This window comes from Bubalus bubalis, chromosome 16 (genome assembly GCF_019923935.1).
Source record: "Bubalus bubalis isolate 160015118507 breed Murrah chromosome 16, NDDB_SH_1, whole genome shotgun sequence".
NCBI classification, from domain to species: domain Eukaryota; kingdom Metazoa; phylum Chordata; class Mammalia; order Artiodactyla; family Bovidae; genus Bubalus; species Bubalus bubalis.
The window spans coordinates 51,836,169-51,862,371 of NC_059172.1; the positions used below are offsets into that span (position 1 = coordinate 51,836,169).

A 26,203-nucleotide genomic window follows, 5' to 3' on the forward strand; every position below is an offset into this window, starting at 1 on the left:
TAAACCCCTTCCAAGCTCTAAATTCCTTTAAGATAATTTAATAGAAATGGAACATTTAAATAACTTACCCTGTCCCTTTACATATGGAAATATGGAAATGTCTTTATATGCATTATTTCCTTTATCTTCCAGAGCAAGTTTAAATTTAAAAAATAATCATTCTAGTTCATGTTTTTAGAAAGATCTTTGAACATGTAACCTGAGGGTCTGCTTCTTTTATAAATACATTTTAGGAGGAGCTTGGGCTATGATTTTCCTGAACTAACTCCTCATGTATGCTCTGATTTCCCCAATACTACTGAACCAGGGTGCTCCAACTTACTGTTTATCTTCAGATACTTGTTATCATTCCAGACCTTCAATTCTGTTTCCAGTAGGAAATTAAATTTTGTACAGTCTTTCTACCATGTTGTGGTATATGTAGATGTATACAACGTAGGAATAAATCTCCAAAGCTAGTCCTTATGCCACCTGTAGAGAGAAACAGATTTGCCTGGAGAATTTCATGGACAGAGGAGCTTGGTGGGCTGCAGCCCATGGGGTTGCAGAGACGGACATGACTGAGTGATTAACACCATACTGTACTATTGTTAAATGTGTCCATTTCTAGATATAGCCATCTAAGAATGCAATGCCCACCTAGTACAAGCAAGTCAGAAAAATTAAATCCTCCAGTAAATTAAGACCTGGGAATTTTACAGTGTGTATTGAGTTTCAAAAGATTTTTTAAAAAGTAAAAAAAATATTTATGAATATTGACATTCAGTAGTACACAGTGGGATGTTTTTGTCTTACCCAGTGTTTTTATGTGAAAGCAAACACCTGAGGATATTTTAAGATCTTTGTGATGGCAAGATGGTCAGCGCATTTATAGACTTGAGGAAGTAGCTTTGAGAAAGAGTGTCTCAGAGTGGCCTAACTTGAGCATTCCTGGCCTTGGTAGATTTCTGATTAATGTCTTGATGCTCTGTTAGAACAGCACTGAGATTGGTTTTACTTGAGTGAGCACATCTGAAGCACTTTCATTTAAAAGATTTTATCCTTTAAAATATTGAGAGATGTTAGAAATATTTTGGAAACGACATCTCAAAATTTACCTGTGTTTAGTCCCATTTGAGTTCTTTTCAACAGAAACTGAAGTGTTCATACTTTTTTTTTCTTATCAGAAAAATGAGAAATAAACACAAGTAGATACATTTATTTCTGGGTAACTTCAAGAGTTTCATTATGCTGAGAAAGGGTAGCCATCATTTTAGAAATTAGAAGAGCTGATAGAAAACTAGAAGGTTTTATTCCCTAGTTCTTATTCAGCCCCAGTTTTAACTGATTTTGAAAATAAATAATTAAAATAGTTTTTCTTCCTGGAAGGTAAAATATGGCACCACATTGTAATTAGGGCTCCATATTTTAAATCCTATACAAAGCAAACATGGACTGCAGTTACATGATGATGTGAGGTCATCACTTAATGCAGAGCAGTTAAAGTTGGAGTTTCTCTCCTCCATGTCCATTCCCCGAGTGTCTCTGATCTCCAACACATATGTTGTCTATACAATGTGAAGGACTTTAAAAGCAGCCACGGCCTGTTTTTCCCTTTCGTGTCTGTTCTGCAGCACTTCCAGCAGTGAGATTTCAGGTAAGGTGTCTTCTTTTCCAGCATGGGTTGGAGTTTTCTTTTCTTTTGAGGCTTGATCACTCAGATTTGAAGGTTTGGGTTTGGGGATGGTCTTAGCATATTCCAAAGCCTAAAAGCATATAAAAGTTTATTTGAGATGGGAAGGGAGCCCTGGATTCCTTAAATCTAGTCTTAGAAAAGGTTTATTGATAGTATAAACGGAGACTGTTGCTACAGGTAATATACTAACACATAGGTGGAAATGGAGACCAAATGGAAAATACAAATAATGCAATATAACACACAGATTAAATAAAATGAACCATGTAACAAAATGCTGTGGAAAAAAAAGAGTTGAAGACTGATACATACAGTTGTGCCTTTGGATGTTTTCTTTATAAAACTGAGCTTTATTAAAGTGCTTGAAAATAGATTTCTTATGTGTTTGATCTATTTAGCTTCTGGCAGTCTTATTAAAACCAAACCTCTATTAAGGCGATATTAACAGACCTTTCCATCCAAAGAGGACTTGTTATAGCTTGAGACCAAAGACATCACTGTAGTTGAGATAAAATTGAGCCTCCATTATTATACCAACTATTCTTGTTTCTGGCTCTTAGACCTCTAGCGCTAGTATTCTTTAGAGGTTGAAAATTCTTTTTTCTTTCTTTTTTTTTTTTTTTTTTTTAGTAAACCTATAGAAACCTGGATACTGAAAAAAGGCAGTCTTTTATTCAGGGCTGTCAGTTCTGAAAGGCATTACAATAAAAATGAGATCACTAAATATGATTTCTAGATCTGCCTTTATATGTTTTAACACTTTTTTAAAATTAAAAAATTGAAGTATAGTTAATTTACAATGTTATTTTAGTTTCAGGTATATAGCAAAGTGATTCTGTTTTTTTAATATATATATATATACACACACACACACTTTTTCAGATTCTTCCCCATTATGGGTTATTACAAGATACTGAATATAGTTCCCTGTGCTATATAGTAGCTCCTTGTTGTTTATCTATTTCATATGTAGAAGTGTGTATATGTTAATCCCAAACTCCTAATTTATTTCCCCTCCCTAGTTTTACATTTTAGTAAGAGTTTCCTGAGAGCTGAAATGGGGATAGATACAATATATGTAAGTTCTGGAAGGGGTAAAATTCCCCAAACAGAAAACTCCAGACTTCTCTGTGTGTGTAGGTGACTTCTGTTGGAATTTCTAATTATAGACTTGCTGCCTTGAATTTTTCATGAAAAAAATAATGGTTTGGAGAAAAAAGAAAAAGTGGCACCATGGAAACTCAATCAAGAGGACTGAGGTCTTCAAGGTCTGAGGAAGAAAGGCAATAGATAGAAAATATGAGAGTCTGTGAAAGAGAACACGAAGTACAAATCCCTAAAAGCACCAAGGGGTCCCTTGTCCCTCATGCAAAGGGTCCCACGTCCTTGCTGGGACTGAGGCAGAGAGTGCACTGCAGAGCTCGGTGTCCCCATAGAAAGCATTTCATTCACATCACAACTTAGAGTTGGATGACTTCTGAGAGGGAGAACATTCTGTATTTTATGAAATCATTTTTCTTGGGTTGTTGTTCAGTCGCTCAGTCATGTCTGACTCTTTGCGACCCCATGGACTGCAGCACACCAGGCCTCCCTGTCCTTCACTATCTCCCAGAGTCTGCTCAAACTCATGTCCATTGAATCAGTGATGCCATCCAACCATCTCATCCTCCTCCTCCGGCCCTCAACCTTTCCCAGCATCAAGGTCTTGTCCAATGAGTCAACTCTGCATCAAGTGGCCAAAGTATTTTCTTAGGTAGAGGAACCAATACCTATTGTACCATCCCTTAGGAAAAATGTAGGGAGTGAACTTGAAACAATGAAGGACTTTCCTCTGACACAGGCACCCAGGGATGGCAAGAAGATGCTAATTTCTTAAAACTTATTTAGTGGTAGAAAAGGAAATTGATGGTTAATCAGGATTACTAGTTTCTTTTAGAAAGAAAACCACCTAAGCATTCAATTCTTGTGTGACAAACTTGAAATACTAGGAGGAGAACACATGGAGGACTAAAAATGATAGTGACCCTCAGGGGAAAAAAAAGACTCTAACCTTCCAGCAGCATATGTGGGTATATCACTTTTACATCAATATCTGTGAATGATGGGGTGCTGCAGGAATGGTAGAAGCTAAAACATCCTCTGTGTTCAAAAGACGTGGGGAATTTATGTCATGAGGTCACACAGATTTCCTTTTAATTCTAATTGAACAGAGAACTGCCTTGGTGAGAGTGTCTTACCTTCTGCCGCGGGACAGCAGATTTATTTTCGGTAATTGCTGTTTGTGGCTTTGAGGGGATGGATAGTGCCTTCATGTTGTATTCCTTCACTTGTTTAGCATATTCCTTTTGCTGTATTAATTTCTGCATCTGTTCAGAGAAGCGCAGGGAGAGTGACTCACAGGTCCTGCTAGATCGCTCTGTTCTCTCTTTCAAGTGACACTAATTTTGGTGAGCTGGGCATACAGTATTATTAGCACAGGGGAAATGGGATTACCACGTGTGACAGCAGTGAAATGGTTAAATTAATGTTTCTCCTAGAAATCATTCTCTCTCAAGGAGGGACTAATACACCCAGTGTTCCTTTAACAGGGGCTAAATCGCATTCAGCCTCTGCTTTGTTGCGTTTACCCAATTTATTTTCATTCTTGCGTCCAACTTTGAACTCTACTCTCTTGTTATGCCTTGAGTGCAACTGCAGTTAAAACACATTAAATGAAGATCTCCTTTCACTAGAGGAAAGAGAATAAAGTGGATGCACTTTTCATGGGGGAAACTCTTACCCTGAGTGTCTTCTCTGTAGCCACTCTTCAGTATTATAAAGATAACTCTATTGAGAAAGCCCAACAACCACATAACACACACATCTCTTTTCATGGGCATGTGCCCACTTTTCTGCTTGGGCCTTTAAAACTAACTTAAAAGCTGGATACATAAAACAACATTGGCTGAGTAATTTTATTTCATGGTAGAAGGAGTGCCTGGGGCTTATTAATACCAGTGCTATTTCAGAGGGGTCTCTATTCAGAGCGAGATGTTTGAAATAGAACTTGGTTCTGGGGGTCTCTCTATACAGTTCTGCTGGAAGACAAAGGGCAGATCTGAGCCTGGAAATGCTGTAGGTACCTCCTACTCACTTTGTCTCTGATGGACTCAAGGTCAGGTCCCAGGCCTCCAAGTTTCACGTCTCTGTTCTGATAACCTTTCAGCTTGGAGCTCTTGAAAATACAATCAAACAGAGAGTTTCTTTTAGAGACATGTATGTTCCCCCCAGCTCCTTCCAAGTTGTCATAGACACGTGAGAAAGGGGAGAGGCGAAATGAAGAATGGTGGCCTGTGTGGACCTCGGGGGAGTGGGTGTGTCCTGACAGTTCTTCCATTTTAATGGTTGTCATTGATAACAGTGTCCTTGGTAATTTGTAGCTGGTGGGCTGACATGTGTGGACTTTTCCACTTCTGCAATAAAAAACACTGAAATTCTGAAAATTATAAATAAAAAATTTCAAGTGAGTAAAGTGCTGCTTTGTTATTAACTTTTTTAAAACTTTTTTCCCTATTTTTTTAGTTTAAATATTTAAACACTTTTTTACGATGTTGTGTTGGTTTCTGCCATACAACAATGGGAATCAACCCTAATTATAAATACATTCCTTCCCTCCCTAGCCTTCCTCTTCTCCCCTCATCCCATCCCTCCAGGTCATCACAGAGCACCAGACTGGGCTTCCTGTGCTACACAGCAACTCCTCACCAGCTATCCATCTTATACCTGATAGTACATATATGCTGATGCCACTCTCTTCCTCCCCCACTGTGTCCACATATCCATTCTCTACATCCGTGTCTCCATTCCTTCCCTGAAAATAGGTTCGTCAACATAATTTTTCTAGATTCCATATATATGTGTTAATACACTATATTTGTTTTTCTCCTTCTGACTTCACTCTGTATAATAGGCTCTAGGTTCATCCACCTCACTAGAACTGGCTCAAATTCATTCTTTTTTATGGCTGAGTAATATTCCATTGTGTATGTGTACCCCATCATCCTTATCTATTCATCTGTCGATGGACATTTAGGTTGCTTCTGTGTCCTGGCTATTGTAAACAGTGCTGCTTTGAACATTGGGGGTACATGTGTCTTTTTCAGTTACGGTTTCCTCAGGGTACATGATTGGTAATGGGGTTGCTGGGTCATATGGTAGATTTGTTATTAGTATTTTTAACATGACAGACACATTCCTACTTTGCTGCTACTATGACAAGTATGTCTAGTTTTGTACCATTCACTGAACCAAATGATCTCCCTGGAAGAGGCTATCTATCAATAAATGACTCAGGTAAGCACACTGCTTCAAAGGCAGAGTGCCCTGTCTGATGTTAAAATTCAAAAGAACGGAAACATGTAAAGCTTAAGAGTCTAAAGAAGACCCACTGAGAAATTCATTGTATTCAGTGTGATTCTGGATATGTTGAAGGGTACAGGTAATTTTGATTCCCTTGTGTCTCAGCTGTTAAAGAATCCGCCTGCAATGCAGGAGACCTGGGTTGGGAAGATCCCCTGGAGAAGAGAAAGACTACCCACTCCAGTATTCTGGCCTGGAGAATTCCATGGACTGTATAGTCCATGGGATCGCCAAGAGTCGGACACGACTGAGCAACTTTCACTTCACTTCACAGGTAATTTTATATGATAACTATTATCACTATTGCATATTTAAAGGGATGATACAAAACAAGGCCATTTAATTATTAAATTATGACACGAGCACAGTAGTAGGCGGGAAAAATACTAAGGTGCTCCTGATTGTGGGATAGATTGAGATTTTCCCCAAATTCCTGCTTTTGACAGGAAATCTGACTTGTTATTTGCAGCAGATGCCCTTGTGGTAAACCATGTCCTTTAATTTGTGAGCTCCTTTGCTTGTCTTCCTTGGGAAGGGTGCATGCGTGCTAAGTCACTTGAGTCATGTCCAACTCTTTGCAACTCTATGGAGTGTAGCCCCTCAGACTCTTCTGTCCTTGGGACTCTCCAGAGGCAAGAATACTGGAGTGGGTTGCCATGCCCTCCTCCAGGGGATCGTCCGAAGCCAGGGATTGAGCCCCCGTCTCCTAACATCTCCTGCATTGGCCGTCAGGTTCTTTACCACTAGTGCCACCTGGGAAGGGTAGGAAGGACGATGCCAAAGATACGGTTTGGGTGACAGTAATGGTCTTGGGGCACATCGAAATTGGTGCTTAGAATAAACAGCCATACCGTGGAGGTGGCAGTTCTGAACTGTACATGGTACCACCTATTTATATGCTAATGACAAGGCATTTTTCTAAATGTTGAAAGTTCCTGTTAATTATTGAAAAGTGAAAGCGAAAGTAGCTCAGTCAAGTCTGACTCTGTGGCCCCATGGATTATACAGTCCATGGAATTCTCCAGACCAGAATACTGGAGTGGGTAGCCTTTCCCTTCTCCAGGGGATCTTTCCAACCCAGGGATTGAACCGAGGTCTTTTACCACATTTACCACATTTACCACAAGGGAAGCCCAAGAATACTGGAGTAGGTATATACACTATACCTAATGTGTTCTTTCCTAAGAGAGAATTTGGCAGAGATAGTCGAGAGACTTTAAAAATGGAACATTTCGTCATATAGTTACTGCATACAATTCTCAAATCTTAACAGTGAATTTACATACACACATGGATCAACTGTTACTACTCGCAGGGACTATTGACTGACGACCTGGAGGTCAGATCACTTAGCTTCTCCATTGCTATTTCCCAGGCTTAGAGCCAAATGCTCTTTTTCCCAGATCCCAGCACTGAGCTCTGGGCTTTGAGGTGTGAGCTAGAGGGTGCATCTTGGAAAACTTTGATTTAGCCTGCGACAGCCCCTCCCCTTTCCCTTGGTCTTGTCTTGAACGTGGATGTAATTTCTGGCGCTAACAGCAGTCTTAAGGCCGGAAAGGGAAGAAAGAGAAGCATAAATACTGGTTCTGATGTTTTGCGCTCTGGAACCACCGGTGCAGCTACCCACCTGTGAATTAACTGTAGGTAAGAAGAATGAACTCAAGAATTTTTCAGGTTGTTGTAAATAGCAATTCTATGGCTTGTAACTGAAGGCAATATTTCTATGGTCCTACAGAATTTTTGTAGTGCATCTTGGGGCTTCAAAGGGCCAAAGTCATGTGCCATTTAGGCAATAGTTCTACACTGCAAGGATGAAAGTTGTGTAAATAGTATTTGCCTTATTAGAATGTTAATATAACATTTATTATATAATGACATTCATAGTCAAAACTCTTTCAGTGCATCTAATCCTAAAAGATCAAAGAAGATCCTTTCTTAAAGAAGGCTTTGTTGTTGTTCAGTTGCTCGGTTGTGTCCAACTTTTTGCGACCCCCATGGACGGCAGCATACCAGGCTTCCCTGTCCTTCACTTCTCCCAGAGTTTACTCAAACTCATGTCTGCTGAATCTGTGATGCCATCCAACCATCTCATCCTCTGTTGCCCCCTTCTCCTCCTGCCCTCAATCTTTCCCAGCATCAGGGTCAAAGAAGGCTTTGGACTAAAATGACTAGAACATTAATAATGTTAAGTATATAGAAGAAACAGTGTTCATTGAAGCCACTTAAAAATCATAAATCTCCTTTAAGAGAATGGAGTCATCACCCAGAAAAACCACTACAGCTGCTTCCTGCCCTTAGATGTGTCTGCTCCTACTTTTCTAAAATTGTCCCTATGCTACAAATTATTTTATTTTTCACTGAGGTTAGCATGACACTGTATTTCCCTGCCACTGAATATTTTCTGTGTTTAACATGCTATGGTCTATTTGTAGTTGAATTATTTAGTGCTTTCTCCAAATGTTGAACATTTAAGATGTCCTAGGGATGAGCACAGGCCTCCCCTGTGACTCAGCTGGTAAAAAATCTGCCTGCCATGTGGGAGACCTGGATTTGATCCCTGGGTTGGGAAGATCCCCTAGAGGAGGGAAAGGCTACCCACTCCAGTATTCTGGCCTGGAGAATTCCATAGACTGTATAGATCATTGTGGAACCCCAGCTGGGGTCCCCTATTCAGCACTGACTGCCCCCCATGCACACACACAGCAGCTGCTCCTCCAGCCACACCCCTCCTCCTGCTCCCCCACCCACAGCCCTTGACCCTGGCCAGCCTCCCCCAGCACAGGCCACCAGATGGGCTCCTGAGACCCTCCCCCCAGCAAAAGGCTGTGTGTGTGCAGCTGATTCTGCTGGGGGTGGAGAGTAGGAGGGTGTATGCTGGACGCTGGACTGGCAAATAGAAGCCTGGGGTAGGGGGTCAGTGTGCCTCAGTTTCCTCCCCAGCAACAGAATTTTTTATAATATCTGAAAACTGAGGGGACTTCCCTGGTGGCTCAGACAGTAAGAGTCCACCTGCAATGAAGGAAACGTGGGTTCGATCCCTGGGTTGGGAACATCCCCTGGAGAAGGAAATGGCAACCCACTTCAGTGCTCTTGCCTGGAGAATCCCTTGGACAGAGGAGTCTGGTGGGCTACAGTCCATGGGTTCACAGAGTCGGACACAACTGAGCGACTGATACACGCACGCACACGCACACAGGGATGAGGACTGTTTGTGGGCTACTCATTATTTCTTCACAAGTATTTCTTCTCTTCTCACTTCTGAATTATTTCTTCACTTCTCTGAAGAGAAGTGAGATTATTGAAACAGAATTGTGATGTATTCAGGGCCATTCATGAACACTTCCGTTAAGGAGGCAGAAGAATGCTCCTTTTGTGCAGATCTTGAGGACACTGAGTATTATTACATTTTAAAACCTCTGCTGACTTGTAATAGGTAAATGAGCTCAGATATCCTATTCTTGGCAACTGCGGATTTGTTCTTTACCTGGCCTATGCCACCTGTGCCATTGTTTTCAGCGTAATCACTAAGTTACTATCTATTTGCCAAAGTAAATCAAAGATGAAAAAAGAGGGAACCCACTCATGTCCAAGTCACAAATCCAATTTGTCCAAAACTGAGAGAAAGAAATGATTAGTGCCTAGAAATCACAGCCTTAGTCTGAAGCAGCTTAGCCTTAATCATCCCACCGATTCACAAAAGACAGATTGTGAAGCATGAGGAATTGCTTATTGCTGCCCCATCCAAGTTCTTAATATCACCTGGATTGGACATCATGGCGGTCACAGGAAGACAGAACCGAGGGTCCAGTACTGTAGACTGACACGAAAGAGAGAGTGTGGACTGAAAGGGGCATCTCCAAATGCCACTGACCCCTTGACAGGCTGAGCTGCTGCCAGCGAAAATGAGGACATTTCTCAAGGGAGTGCCAGGGCTCCTGACAGAGTTTGTTCTGGGTGACCGGCAATGAAAAATCCTGGATTCACTTGTTAGCCTCAAGTAATCTTGATTGGTTCTCAGTGCTGTAATTTTGTTTGATCCCTTTCCATCAAAAATCTTTTTAACAGCTTTATTGAGATAAAATTCACACACCACCACATGCACCCATTTGAAGTTGTACAAGTCAGTAGTGTTTAGTGTATCAAGCTGTGCAAGAGTCACCACAATCCAATTTTAAAACATTTTCATTATCCTAAAAAGAGACCCCATACCCATTAGCAATCACTCCCCTCCCCTCTCTCCCTCCAGCCCTAGGCAACCACTAATCTACTTTCTGTCTCTTCAAAAGGCTGTCATAGGCAAATAATCCCTAGAATTTACTTTGATTTACCTCTCTTTGGCTGTTACAAGACCAAAGGGTCACGACAGCGTGATGCCCTCAAATTTTTTAAAATTACATCAACAATATAGTCTCGTTAGGTCTCCAAACATGAGGAAAATAAAAGCACGTTTTCAACAAATCTCCAGTGGGGTTCACCGCTAGTCTTTGTGTGAGATGCCCATGGGCTGACATTAGCCAACTCTGGCTCTAGTTGATGACTGACCAGGCCAGACCTGTGCCTCGGAACTGGTGTCCATGGGTCATGACTTTGGCAGAGTTCGGCATAGGATTTCCTGGTGGAAGGTTTCTGCCAGCCGTCCATCATGCTTCTCAAGCTAGAAGACGGACTTTTACTGTAAACTTGGGGCAAAAGCTGCCTGAGCTGAAAATGACATCAACTGTCCCCAGGAGGACTTGTGTCAACTCTGAGAGGTCATGCCCCGATGTGGGGGGACACTGCAGGACTTTCCCCCAGAACATTCCTCAGATGTGTAAGGGTGAGAGAGTTACTTAGTGATGGGATAGAAAACAATGTCTCCAATACTGGGGAACAGCAAGGGAAGGAAATTTGCTCTGTGGTTACTAAACTTAATCCAAATAAACCTCTTCTTAGAAGCAGTCGAGCAGCAATACCCAGATTGTCTGTGACAACAAACACAGGAGTTAATTACTGTGGCTCAGCTCTGCACATCTGTCAGAGAACTCCTTAGCAGTTATTCTGTGCAGGTCGCAGTGGATATTTTTATACTGTTTGTCATCCCTTGCGCTGGGTTAATCTCTCACTGCCTGACGTCTGGATTCAGTGGCATGGACAATGCTGAGTATTCATAAATCAGTCACAATACAACTGCCAGGAGAAGAGGGACGGTGCTCAGGCCTATTGTCTTGACAAATCCTCTGATTTTTACTGTGATTCAAGTCAATTCCCTTGGAGACCAAGAGATTTGCTTTGACTGGGAAATGGGCCTGATCTGGGTAATGAGTCTTTGTGTCTGGGGCCCGGGCTACCTGCTGTCCTATACAAATAGCTTGGTTCTCAATCATTGTAGCTTCTGGAATGGCTCTCCGGACAAAGACTGCTTCTTTGTCGGATGTAGGCTGAAGGTCTTGGATGGAGAAAATGGTCACAAGAAGATTGTAACATCCCCTAGAGAGAGCAGGAGGAGAGGGATTTCCCAAGTTTAAAGAGGGCTTGGGAAGCAATAAGTGGAAGTTCTCTTTCTTCCTCTTCCCTCTCTTCCAGATCTTAGATGTCTGGTGATACCCACCATTACCTGGGCCTATCCTCTACCCTCCCAGGTAAAATGCAAATTCAGACTACAGGAGGAGAAGGAAGAGAAGGGAAATGAACATCTAGTTCCATCTATTCTTCACTAGGTACTAAGCTAAGGTTTTGGGGTTTCCTTGGTGGCTCAGTGGTAAAGAATCCATCTGCAAGTGTAGGAGATGCAGGAGACAGGGGTTTGATCTCTGGGTCAGGAAGATTCCCTGGAGGAGGAAATGGCAACCCACTCCAGTATTCTTGCCTGGAGAATCCCATGGACAGAGGAGCCTGGCAGGCTACAGTCCATGGGGTTGAACATGACTTAGTGACTAAAACAACAACAACAAGCTAAGGTTTTAATATGGTATTTCATTTAACTGTCAAATGAGATCTACCAAAAGAACAACTCTAATTGCACAAATGGGGAACTAGGGGCTCAGGTGAATTAATAACTTGCAAAGTTATACAGAGATTAGGTGATAGAAATTTAGAAATGGCCAAGTGTTTGACTTCCACTGATCCCTGCTCACTAGAAATTGAGCTAAAATAATCCACAGTTGGTAGGAACCCTAACCCAGAAGGTTCTCATCCAAAGTGGTGTGTTTGAACTCTTTCTTAGGCCCTGACAACTCATAAGTTCTAGAGGGACAGGACATCCTCATCTTGAGAATGTGCTGGTTCCTAAGCTCTGAATACATTTCCCCATAGAAGTAATAATACGCATGGTGTCTGGCTTCCTAGTCCAGTGTACAAACTCTATTCTGTTTATGAAGTACTTGAAAACAGTACTAATTGTACCTCAGAACCTAACTGTAATGTAACCTAAGCATATAATGATGTTTTGGTGGAAAAATAAGTTACTGATGGTCCCAGGAACACATTTCTTCTTAATACAGTAAAACTGGGGATTATCCCAGCTCCAAACAACTGGTAGTGGTCTCCATGGCCTGGGCAAGAATTAGGACAGAGGATGTGAGGGAAGGTCAGACAAGGAGCTCAAGGAGCCCTTGGGTGGGGGTATAGGAAGGGGTGGTGGTAAGGACCCTGGGTTGTGAGCGAGCTGAAGACCTGGGCTGCGTGGGCTCTTGGGTGGGGGCTTTGGCAGTGGGCTGAGGTGTTTCATGTCCATCAACCTCGGAGGTCCTCTCTTAGGAGGACATAGCAAGCCGGTCTTCCTTTCCTTCTCTGTAATATAGAACTGTCATTCTAGTCCACTTTCCCTTGTTCTCTTTAAGGTCACCCTTTCCTTTTTTTCTGAGGCTCCCACATGAGCTTTTAGCTCACGACCCCCTATTCCTGGTGTGCTCTGCATGACATAGCCAGAACAGTCTTTCTAAAAAGGCTAAGCTGAATATAGTAAAGTTGCAGGATATAAAATTAACACACAGAAATCCCTTGCATTCCTATACACTAACAATGAGAAAACAGGAAGAGAAATTAAGGAAACAATTCCACTCACCATTGCAACGAAAAGAATAAAATACTTAGGAATAAAGCTACCTAAAGAAACAAAAGACCTATATATAGAAAACTATAAAACACTGATGAAAGAAATCAAAGAGGACACAAATAGATGGAGAAATATACCATGTTCATGGATTGGAAGAATCAATATAGTGAAAATGAGTATACTACCCAAAGGAATCTGTAGATTCAATGCAATCCCTATCAAGCTAACCAACGGTATTTTTCAGAGAACTAGAACAAATAATTTCACAATTTGTATGGAAATACAAAAAACCTTGACTAGCCAAAGCAATCTTGAGAAAGAAGATTGGAACTGGAGGAATCAACCTGCGTGACTTCAGGCTATGCTATAAAGCTACAGTCATCAAGACAGTATGGTACTGGCACAAAGACAGAAACATAGATCAGTGGAACAAAATAGAAAGCCCAGAGATAAATCCACACACCTATAGACCCCTCATCTTTGACAAAGGAGGCAAGAATATACAATAGAGAAAAGACAATCTCTTTAACAAGTGGTGCTGGGAAAACTGGTCAACCACTTGTAAAAGAATGAAACTAGAACACTTTCTAACACCATACACAAAAATAAACTCAAAATGGATTAAAGGTCTAAATGTAAGACCAGAAACTATAAAACTCCTAGAGGAAAACATAGGCAAAACACTCTCTGATGTAAATCATAGCAGGATCCTCTATGACTCTCCTCCCAGAGTAATGGAAATAAAAGCAAAAATAAACAAATTGGACCTAATTAAACTTAAAAGCTTTTGCACAACTAAGGAAACTCTAAGCAAGGTGAAAAGACAGCCTTCAGAATGGGAGAAAATAATAGCATATGAAGCAACTGACAAACAACTAATCTCAAAAATATACGAGCAACTCCTGCAGCTCAATTCCAGAAAAATAAATGACCCAATCAAAAAATGGGCCAAAGAACTAAACAGACATTTCTCCAAAGAAGACATCAGATGGCTAACAAACACATGAAAAGATGCTCAACATCATTCATTATCAGAGAAATGCAGATCAAAACCACAATGAGGTACCATCTCACATTGGTCAGAATGGCTGTTATCAAAAAGTCTACAAACAATAAATGCTGGAGAGGGTGCGGAGAAAAGGGAACCCTCTTACACTGTTGGTGGGAATGCAAACTAGAACAGCCACTATGGAGAACAGTGTGGAGATTCCTTAAAAAACTGGAAATAGAACTGCCTTACGACCCAGCAGTCCCACTGCCAAGCATACACACCGAGGAAACCAGAACTGAAAGAGATACGTGTACTCCAATGGTTAGCACAGCACTGTTTACAATAGCCAGGACATGGAAGCAACCTAGATGTCCATTGGCAGATGAATGGATAAGAAAGCTGTGGTACATATATACAATATTACTCAGCTATTAAAAAGTGTATTTGAATCAGTTTTAATAAGGTGGATGAAACTGGAGCCTATTATACAGAGTGAAGTAGGTCAAAAAGAAAAACACCAATACAGTATATTAATACATATATATGGAATTTAGAAAGATGGTAACGATGATCCTATATGTGAGACAGCAAAAGAGACACAGATGTAAAAAACAGACTTTTGGACTCTGTGGGAGAAGGCGAGGGTGGGATGATTTGAGAGAATAGCATTGAAACATGTATATTATCATATGTGAAACAGATCGCCAGTCCAGGTTCAATGCATGAGACAGGGTGCTCACGGCTGGTGCACTGGGATGACCCTGAGGGATGGGATGGGGAGGGAGGTGGGAGTGGGGTTCAGGATGGGCAACACATGTACACCCATGGCTGATTCATGTGAATGTATGGCAAAAACCACCACAATATTGTAAAGTAATTAGCCTCCAATTAAATAAAAAAATAAATAATAAAAATAAAAAGGAATGTTAGTAGGATCTAGCTCTCTACTACAGAGGCTAAGAATAAGGTTCTAAATCTGATGACTGCTGACCAGAAAACCACCTTCAGTTCTGTCATCACATGCTTTAGTGTTTCCATGTTAACTGCTGACCAAGGGGAGAGAGCCATTTAAACCACTAGCTATCTGTTAATCCATAAATCATCTGATGAACACATACACATTCTGGCCCAAAATGAGCAGCTAACGTGTCAGGGGACTTACTGTAATTTCTTTGCAAGACCCTCATTTGATCAGTATGTGACTGAACTGACACTTAATTTTGTGTCTGTATCTTTTCACTTATCCACACACCGGAAAACAGACTAATGAGCAATAACATCATCAAAAGCACAATAAAACAGAAGAGAAATAAAGCCCTCAATTAACCACCCATGACTGAAATTCCTCATATGTGACTGTAAAGCATATTATCCCTGTTCCTGATATTGAATCTGATAACGTATCTGAAGCAGGACTAGTAATAGAATAGTTACTTGGGAAATATAACTGGTTAATAATAAATGGAGGACAGAAAAACATAAGCAATAGAGAAAGAATAAATGAAAGCCTGGTTTTTACAGAGACCTTCATTGAAAAGTATTTCTTTTCAATTTCAATGAAGTAATACTTCATTGAAAAGTATTTCTTCCCTCTGAACTCAAGAAATGCAAACCATTCTAATTAAAACTGTCACCTTATTTGAATGTCTTTGACATGAAACTTTTCATTCATATCTTTTGATGTCTTGTGACTATACCCCAATTTTTCACCCTAGCCCTTTTTGTCTCATCTCTTCTTCTCAGTTGTTTTATTAACCTTCTGGTTATAAAAGTCATGCATGCTCAGTTCCAAAAAAAAAAAAAAAATCAGAAAATATGAACAATTATGAACAGAAAATAAAGGTCAATGTTAATCCCATAAAATAAAAAGACTAAGCTAATTGTGGTTAAAATTCTTCAGTGCCTCCCGCCAACCCGCACCTCTACCCTCCAGCCTAGAGATTAGAGCCCTTCTTCCACCAATGACAAGCAAGATACTGGCAGACCTACCCAACCCCCTCAACTCCCTGACCTATTTCTCCACTGTCATCTCTGAACATTCAGGCCTCCTAGTTTTGAGGGACTGTGCTGTGCTTAGTTGCTCAGTTGTGTCCGACTCTCTGCAACCCCATGGACTGTAGCCTGCCAGGCTCCTCTGTCCATGGGATTCTCCAGGCAACAATTCTGGAATGAATTGCCATGCCTACTTCTTTACCGTCTGAGCCACCAGGGAAGCCCCAGTTTGAGTGATAGTAGCCTTGAATTGCTTCAGTTCCCAGCATGCTTTGTGTTCTCGCGCACTTCAGAACATTTGCTCACGCTGGTCCCTCTGCCTGAAACGCTTTCAATCTTTCTTCTGTTAATTCATGAATGTCCTCTGAGACAACTCAGGATCACCCGTGAAACTCTGCATGACCCCCAGGTGGGGATGTGTGCCCCCTCAGTGCTCTGTGTTCACCCTGCATCTCTCTTTTTTATTTCAATATGATACTGAAGCCACGTGCCTGCATGCCTTCCCCAGTTCCAGGTAATTGTCCACTCCTGCTGCTCGTTCACTATACATCCCCCAGCACCTGACACCGGGTCCTGGAAGGACACGTATGTCCTCAACATATGTGTTGAGTTGAACTGAGGATGGCTCCCTAAATCTGCCTGAGAGTGGACGCTCCCCTGGACCCAGACTCTTGTGCCCCTAGCTGCTGAGTGTCCTCTTCCGTGGCTCACAGTCGAGTCCCTCCCTGAGAACTGCCCTCACCCAGGTGATGTAGCTCAAAGTTACTACCAAAGCAACAAAGTAGTAGCCCAAAGGAACCGTGCCCGAAGTTACTACCCTTCCCCACAGACAGGCAACAGCCAGTGGCTGATCCGTGTTAGGGAACAGCTGGTGCCTTGCCTCTGAAGGGCCATCCCAGCTTCAGAACCCTCCTGGGCTTGGCTGAAGCTTCCACTTTCAGCCTCAAAGCTGCCACCTCTCCCTCGCCCAGCCCTGCCTGCTCCCTCCCTCCCAGGGGTAGTTCTGGAGGAGGGCTCCAGCTCATAAATCTCCATTTCAGAGTCTGTTCCTGGGAAGGCCCATCTTCCAACCAAGTCTTTCCCTGTTGCCCCTTAAAGCATTTTCCAGCTTTTCCCTTACTGTTTGACACTAGAAAACAAGTGGTCTCTCCTGAGGAGTTTTTATTGTGTGGAACAGTGGAGAAACATAAAGGACATAAAAAGACTCCTTCATTTCTTCCTGGAAACCTTCCTTTTTTGCCTCCCACCCCCATTTCCTTTATTTAGCAAAGCAGACCCGATGGGAAAGACTTCAGTGCACAAAGGTGCTAATGATGGTGATCTTTTTGTTTTTGTTTTAAAAATATTTTCATTGGAGGATAATTGCTTTACAGTGTTATATTGGTCTCTGCCATACATCAACATGAATCAGCCAAAGGTATACATATGTCCCCTCCCTCTTGAACCCCCCTCCTACTCCACCCCACACCCCATGGTGAATCTTATAGTATCGAGTTATAGTAAACACAGAACTCAGTAAAGCAAACATTTCAGAAGAAAAGTGCAGTCATTGGCTGTCCTGGGTGTTTTACTGCAGGAGCTGAGGTTGAGATGAGAGTCAAGGAAGAGTTCTTAGGGGATAGGGGCAGGAAGAAGAGAAAGAGGAGGAAGAGGAGCATCCCTATTCCAGGCTTATGATAAGGGGAATGAAAGTCAAGGACCATGCGTATTATCAAAATGGAAGGTTAAGTAAGATGCTATTATTACCTTAATGCTGCTTCTTTTCCTATGCTTTTTCCCCTTTTCCAGTTGAAACAGATAGCTTTCAGAATTGCTGCGGCTGATTTTCACTTGGTTTCTTTGGCTTCTCTCTGAACTGAGTTGGGATTCACTCTCCACCCTTGACAGTATGGGTGGAAGGGTGAGGCCGGGTGAGGCCCCTTCGTGCGGCTGCACCTCTGTCAGCTGCAGCAGGGCTTGCTGATGCTGCTCCATTATCTGGGAGAGCCGGGAATCTGGGGAAGCCTTAGCAGGTTGTTCCTCAGAGGAGGAATGGAATTTCCTTAAAGGAAAAACAAAAAAAGCACAAATCTGTTAAAATGTAGATACATAAGACTTAGCATAAAAGTCTTCATGAACCATTGATTTACTATATTTACCACTCCCAAAGAACCCACCGCCAATGCAGGAGACATAAGAGACGCAGGTTCCATCCTTGGATTGGGAAGATCCCCTGGAGGAGGAAATGGCAACCCAGTCCGGTATTCTTGCTTGGAAAATCCCATGGATAGAGGAGCCTGGTGGGCTATAGTCCATGGGGTTGCAAAGGGTAGAACTTGACTGAAGTGGACTGGACTTAACATGCATGACAATCAAATTAATGTCCTTTAGTTTAATCTTTTCATATTATTATCCATATTGTCCTATTTTTTTCTTTAGGATATTCTAGCTCTTACTTAGAACTTTCATTTACTGCATTCAGAATGGAAAAAAACACCATTCTGAAAAATCAAAGGCCTTCCCACCACAAAATACCTGGATATGGTGTATTAAATTAAACAAATATCGTTTTAATTGTATAATTAATTGAATTTGTAAGAGAGATGGGGAATCTTCAAAGACCACAAACTAAACAAGAACTAAAACTAAAGCAGATTTTGGATGAGCTGAAGCTATAGCTTTCTTTGAGGGGATTTTGAACCTAAGTGCTTGCATTTTACCATTTAACACTAGGGTTAGATATGTCAGACCTTGGCCTTGTGTGGGGCAGGGAATCAGAAGTGAGATACCTACACTAAGGCTCTTACCCTTGAAGATCCCATTCTCCAGGGGATCTTTGCAACCAAGGGATCCAACCCAGGTCTCCTGCATTGCAGGCAGATTTTTTACTATCTGAGCCACCAGGGAAGCCCTGAAGAGATACAGCCTCAATAAAAAGGCAGATTAGTAAAAAACTCATTCACCAGCCTTGAGAAACAACAGAGCAACACTATCTTTGTCTAGGCCCTGAACTAGGGGGAAAAAAAATTCCCTGGGAATTTGGGGCAATATTTGGGGTTCAAATTTACCTTACCTACATAATCATGGAACTCCAACACCAAGAAATTAACATAAAAATGATGCTGGAGGAAGGATACCTCTGTAGGTGGCAGAAGCAGATAAAAAAGTTCTCTGGAAAAATGCAAATCAAAACGACAATGAGCTACTACCTTACATCAGTCAGAAAGGCCATCATTAAAAAGTCTACAAATAAGAAAGGCTGGAGAGGTTGTGGAGAAAAGGGAAGCCTCCTACACTGTTGGTGGGAATGTACATTGGTACAGCCACTATGGAGAACAGTACAGAGATTGCTCAAAAAACTGAATATAAAGTTGCCATATGACACAGCAATCCCACTCCTGGGCATATCTCCAGACAAAAGTATAATTTGAAAAGATAATTATGCACCCCTATGTTTATAGAAGCAGTATTTACAGTAGCCAAGACATGGAAACACCTAAATGCCCATCAACAGATAAATAAGGTATGGTGCATACACACAATGGAATATTACTCAGCCATAGAAAAGAATGAAAGAATGCCATTTGCAGCTACATGGATGGACCTGGAGATTATCATACTAAATGAAGTAAGTCAGAAAGAGATAGACAAATACCATATCACTTAATATGTGGAATCTAAAATATGACACAAATGAACTTATCTATGAAACAGGAACAGACTCACAGACATAGAGAACAGACTTGTGGTTGCCAAGGGGTTGGGGGAGGCTTGGATTGGGAGTTTGGGACTAGCAGATGCAAACTATTATATGTGTTAGTTGTACTCAGTCATGTCTGACTGTTTGCAACCCCATGAACTGTAGCCTGCCAGGCTCCTCTGTCCATAGCATTCTCCAGCAAGAATGCTGGAGAGGGTTGCCATTTCCTTCTCCAGGGGATCTTCCCGACCCAGGGATTGAACCTGGGTCTCCCGTATTCCAGGCAGATTCTTTACCATCTAAGCCACTAGGGAAGGCCCAAACTATTGTATACAGAATGTATAAACAGCATTGTATATCATAGGTGACTATATTCAGTATCCTGTAATAAATTACAGTGGAAAAGTATGAAATAAAAGTTCTCTGGAAGGATACATCCCCACCCAAACCTGCCTAGGTGTCTACAGATAAGGTGGCTACACATAAGTTCACAATCCAAAATTTTAGAACATGTAAGGAAATAACCTACCAAATAAGAGAGTCCAGACACACATGCAAACTCACATACAAAGCAGTAGTAGATTTCTAAGAATTTAGGATAACTGAATATTAGAAAGCATTTGTAAGCAAGCATGTGTATAATGATTAAAGACATGAAATAAGAAATAAAAACTCTGAGAAATATATTCTGAAAAAGGAACAGGAAGGTTTTAATCAGAACCATACAGAAGTTCTAGACATGAAAAGCACCATCAGTGAAATTTACAACCAATGGACACGTTAAAGACCATATTGGACACAGAGACTTATAAACAGGAAATTTCTCAGAAAGAAGCACAGAGAGATATGAGATGGGAAATAAGAAACAGTTAAAAAGACATGGAGTCTAGAATAAGAGGATCAAATATATATCTATTGTGTGTTCCTGAAGGGAAAATAGAGCAAATTTGGGAGACATAGTATTCAAAGGGAAAATGTGTGATGATTTTCCAGAATTTATGAAAAAGATGAACCTTCAGATTTAGGAAGCCCAGAAAAGTCACAGGCAAGATTATAAATTTCAAACTAAATACGTCATAGTGAAGCTTGAAAACACAAAAAGCAAAGGAGAGACCGCAAAACCAACAAGAGAATAAAAGACAAAAAGAATGATAAATACATTGATAAAAGTCTTTTCAAAGAAATACAGAAGCCAGGAAATAGAAAAACAGTGTTTTTCAAAGAGTTTAATTCTTTACCGAGTTAAACAGTAATTTAAAAGAATAAAGTAAAGGAATTTCAGGTAAGTTTACCAGTGAAATGTACTTGCTGAAAGAACTTCTAAAGGATCTACTTGAAGAAGGAAGAGTGAAATGGCAGAAAGATGGAAAGCAAAGACATTAACAATCGGTTAAATCTAAAACAGCATGGACTCTATCCAGCAATAATAAAACAGCAATTAGGAGATATAAGATGCTGAATGAAAAGAATATGTATGACACAAAGGGATTAGAACAATCCAATGTTTTGAATATATCTGCAGGATAATAGAAATATTAATTTAACACTAGACTAGTTAAGTATGTAAGTTAAAAAAAAGAATAGAAAGAAAATATCCATTTCTAAATCAGTAGAGGGGAAAGGTAACAAAGTTCTATCAGTTTAATAGATAATATTTTTTTTTTAAAGATGATATTAGAAAAAAGTAGGGTGGTTAGGACAAATTAAGATAGTGGAAATAAACTCAAGATTTGAGTATCACAAAAAATGTAAGTAGTCTAAAGTTTAAAATCTGCCCACAAACAACAACAAAAGAAAGGCCAAACAAAAAAACACATGTGAACTAAATAGATTTACTGAAAAATTCTATGTAACTTTCAAGTAACAGTTCCAATTGTGTATCCCAGAGGATGTGAAATGAGGGAATTATTCTAAGGCTGGTATAATCTTAGTATAATTGATAACACATCCAGACAAGGCCAGTGACAGATTGGAGAATTTTAAGCCAGTCTCACTTCCTACATGTGAATGTTAAATCCTAAATAGCATTAACAAATCAAATCAAGCAGTTTATTAAAATAGTATGACAAGGTGGGATTGTCCTAGGAGTAAAAGGTTGGTGGAAGGGTAGAAAATCTGTTAATACATTTAGCCACATTAAAGAATTAAAGGAGAAAAAATTTCAATTGATGCAGAAAAAGTTTTTGATAACATTAAGCATCTATTTATGATAGATCTTTGCAAAAAAATAGGACATTTCCTCTGTATCTCCCCAAGTACTAAAAATTAAATATTTTTAATGGCAAAATGTTAGAAGCACTCCCTCTAAACTCAGGAAAAAAAAGACAAAAATGCCTGTTATCTATCTATCATTATCTCTTCTAGGAAGTGAATTCTAAATCTTGTTAAATGTACATTCCACACCTCCAAGTGGAGCACTGAAATGTCTTCTGATTAATTCATACGTGTTAAAATTGTCTCTCTACTTTGAAAATAAGCTCCTTGAGGGTTCCCATGCATCATACTACTTTTGTATCTTCTATAACATTTCAGTCCTATATTCAGTTGTATCAGGCGTGTAATAAATACATTTGATTGAATGACATCAAGAAATCCCCCTTGATTTTAAAAATAACTTTTCATTTTTCTAATTACAGAAGTAATGCATATACATTGTAGGGAATTTGGACAGCTCAGAATATATAAAGAAGAAATTAAAAATAATCCCAAACTCTTTTGCCAGAGAAAAACATTATTGATGTTTTGGATGATTTTCCATCTTCTGTGTACATTTTAACACGTAGGTGAAGCTCATACTCTTTTAGGTAAAATTTTGTACCTCACTATTTTCTCTCTATAAGGACTTCCCAGGTGACTCAGTGGTAAAGAATCCACCTGGCAATGCAGGAGATAAGGGTTTGATCCCTGAGTGGGGAAGATCCCCTGGAGGAGGAAATGGCTGCTCACTCCAGTATTCTTGCCTGGAGAATCCCATGAACAGAGAAGCCTGGTGGGCCATAGTCCATGGGGGTCGCCAAGAGTCAGACATGACTTAGCAGCTAAACAACAATAACAACATTTTCTCCCTATAGAAGCATAATTTTAAGGGGTGTATTGTTTTTCAGTCACTAAGTCATGTCTGACTCTTTGCAACACCATGGACTGTAGCATGCGAGGCTCCTCTGTGCATGAGATTCTCCAGGCAAGAATACTGGAGTGGGTAGCTATTCCCTTCCCCAGAGGAAAATGAAGGTGAAATCTTTACAGTCTGAGCTACCAAGGAAGCCCATTTAAATAATTCCATGATATTTAATAAAATTTACTTAAACATTTCTTTATTCAATTATTGTCATTTCTGTAAATGGTGATATTTTTTCACATACATAATTTTTTCTGCATTTTAGATTATTTTCTTAAGATTGACCATTACAGGGTTGGAGATAATTTGTTTCCTCCAAATATTACTTGCAGTTCTCAAGATATACTGTATCTTTTTTTTTTAACTGTATATTTTTTGATAGGGTCCCTCTGTCCTCCCCTCTAGTCTCTGGTTTAACTACAGTGGAAAAGCTAGAGACAGGGAAGAAGAAAATAAATACATGAAAAGTGGACTATTTTAGGTAAAAGGCCAGAGCCAAGGACGCCGTTAGGTGAATTTCTCCTCTTGCCTGACCACTGTCATGAACCGACCCCTCTGTCCAGCATCCCATCCTCCCTCTTCTAGCCTCCCATTTCTCCAGAAAACCACCTGAGAACAGGGAATTCTTACCATAATATTTCTAAGTTCTTATACTTTGTCTCTGTATAAGCCAGTTTGGGTTGCTGCTTCTTTTCGGTTGATGCTTGCCTGTTTACGTTAGAAACAGTCTGAGAGCCTTTCTGGCTATGGGATGCGTGTTTCTTGGTAAGTTCATGAAGGTAGCTCAAGTGCATATTGGATAGAGTGTCAATGTGTAGCTGCTGGTAGGAAAACCTTTTCTCTTCTTGGTCGTTGTGTCCTCTTTCTCTATTAGCGTTCATCACTGGGTAATAGCCGGCAGGATTTTTATATAATACTTTGTTAGAAACCTGGTGTGGTGGAGCAAATTGACTGGAGGTTACTGTGGGATCCTGGCTTCTCAGTACACTTGAGTATTGTAAATCATCGTTGGTGGTATTCATAATCACAACTGTTTCCTGTGTTACGTCAGTATCAGTAGACTTATCTGGGTTTTGCTGATGTCTGGGAGTGTTATTCTGGTTTCCTTGACTGACAACCAGCTCTTCAGTCACCAAAGACTTCGGGCCATGCCGGTGTTTATGCTGTTTTCGAATCTTGTGCTTGGCTGGTCTTCTGGAAGGTTGCTGGCCATTGGTTGTTTCTGAAGATTGACCTCTGAGTCCATTGCTTGACTTTTCATGTTCATATTGAGACCAGTGTTCCTGGTAATCCTAAAAAGATATTTTTTGTTAATGTAAAGTTAAAAGACTGAATTTAATGTAAAGTTAAAAGACAAAAATTTTAGTGTTTCTCAAACTGGGAGTTTTGAGACTTCTAGAAAGGTGATCATGGGATTGAAAGGACATAAAGAAAGAGAACACAGGGGGCTTTCCTCATTTCAGGTAATGAGAGGGTGATTAGCTGAGTGCTTCCTCTTGGCAATTTCAGATTATGAATTTTCTAGAAAAAAAAAAAAGCTTAGAAAGGGCATTATATTAAGGGCAAGTCTTTGACTTAAAATGTTGTAAAATGAAGTTTTACCACATAGGGGGAGAAAGCAGCTTTTTCTCTAAAGAGCTGCATACAGAGGAAGTGCAAATCAGCATCAAAATACGCACATTTGTCTTAACTAAGAAAAATATTAAAAATCTCAACCAGAAAGAACATCAATGATCTACTTTACCCACTAAATACAAGTTTAGTATGAAATACAATTCACATTATCAGATCTTAGTCATGTAGGTCAGAAGCCAGAAATGACCTCTTCACCAGATGAAACAAATTAGATTTTATTCAGAGGATTATAAAAGAGTCTGCATGGTGATGGGACATCTGTGAAACCACAAGGGTTGTTTTGCTTCTGTTCCTTAATATAGCCTGTACTTAGGCAATCAAACATCTGGGGGAAATATTTCAATTTCAGAACAGTCTTTATGCTTTCCAAAGTCTTGTAACAACACAATGTACTCCTGGTATAATAGATACACTATGTAACTATATTGCACTAAGCCATTTAGACATATTTCCCAAGGAATAAAGCACTCATTACTTTGTGAAAAACTAGCTGAGTTAAGAGGCCTCTGGAAAGAATGATTATATGCTTACTGAAAACAGTCAGAGGACCATATGCCCCCATGTGCTGTGTAACTGCAACATATTTCTTCCTATCTGAACACACATATAAAAAGCCTCTGTGGCCTGTATCTACGCAAGGTTAATCGAAAAAGCGCAAGTTACACAGATTGTTCAGGAAAAAAAAACCTTGAAATGAATAAATCATGTTTTTGCTCAAATTGTTTGTTTTAGGGATATTTCACTTTTTTGATGTAATTGCTAAGACTCCTGTAAAATATACTACTACTGTATAATACTACTCTTGTATAATATCATTTAGTGCCATTCTATTTCTCATGGTATCTCATTATAATAAGGTTGAGATTATTGAATTTAAAATAGTAATATACAATATTCTTATATCAGATTTTCATGTAAGAGTGACTTATAATTTGAAATTTAGAGTACGTTCTCCTTAGATTTTGAACTTTCTGGAAGATTGTTCTGATTAGCTCCTTAAAGTTTTTACCTGCAGTGTCCAAAAAAGAAAAACTTCCTTCTCTGTATTTCAGTTGAAAGGGTCCTTCCTTCCATGCAGTATACTGAGCTGCATGGACTCAATGTGGGCAAGAAGGCTCTGCCAGTGCACAGCCTAAGAACAGCCTTGCTTGTAATGCATCCAGAAGAAAATTATTTTACACTCGTACAGGTGTGTTCATGAAACACAGTGACTCTTTTTATGGCTATTATCACTGTTCTTGAAGGTCAATAAAGATCCACTTTTGTGATGATCTGTAGATATTTACTGATGCTGATGTTATTCTTTTCAGTATTTGTTTAGCCTTTTTTGTTGACATTTAATGTTGTGTCAATTTCTGCTGCACAGCAAAATGACTCATATACCTATATACATGCTTTTAAATATCCTTTTCCATTCTGGTTTATCACAAGAATATAGTTACCTGTACTATACAGTGTAAGACCTTGCTGTTTATCCACCCTATCTATGACAGTTTGCATCTGCTAATCCCAGATTCCCCAGCCATCCCTCCACTCCTCCTCCCTCTTGGCAACCTCAAGTCTGTTCTCTGTGTCTGTGAGTCTGTTTCTGTTTCATAGATTAGCTCATTTGTGACATATTTTAAATTCCACATGTGACTGGTATCAGATGGTATCTGTCTTCCTGACTTCACTTAGTATGC

The 26,203-nt window shown here is 40.2% G+C and overlaps 1 protein-coding gene across 1 annotated transcript in view; it reads right to left on the reverse strand.

Annotated features, from left to right (window-relative positions):
- Nucleotides 1-546: 546 nt before the first annotated feature.
- JHY (junctional cadherin complex regulator) overlaps nt 547-26,203 on the reverse strand; it is an 82,350-nt gene continuing 56,693 nt past the window's right edge. The window contains exons 5-9 of the mRNA XM_006072530.4: nt 23,517-24,178; nt 17,836-18,130; nt 4,809-4,889; nt 3,913-4,041; nt 547-1,745 (exon numbers count right to left, since the gene is read on the reverse strand). Of these exons, the coding sequence (XP_006072592.2) occupies nt 1,548-1,745; nt 3,913-4,041; nt 4,809-4,889; nt 17,836-18,130; nt 23,517-24,178 (1,365 nt within the window). The 3' untranslated portion in view covers nt 547-1,547. The remainder of the gene's footprint in view (nt 1,746-3,912; nt 4,042-4,808; nt 4,890-17,835; nt 18,131-23,516; nt 24,179-26,203) is intronic.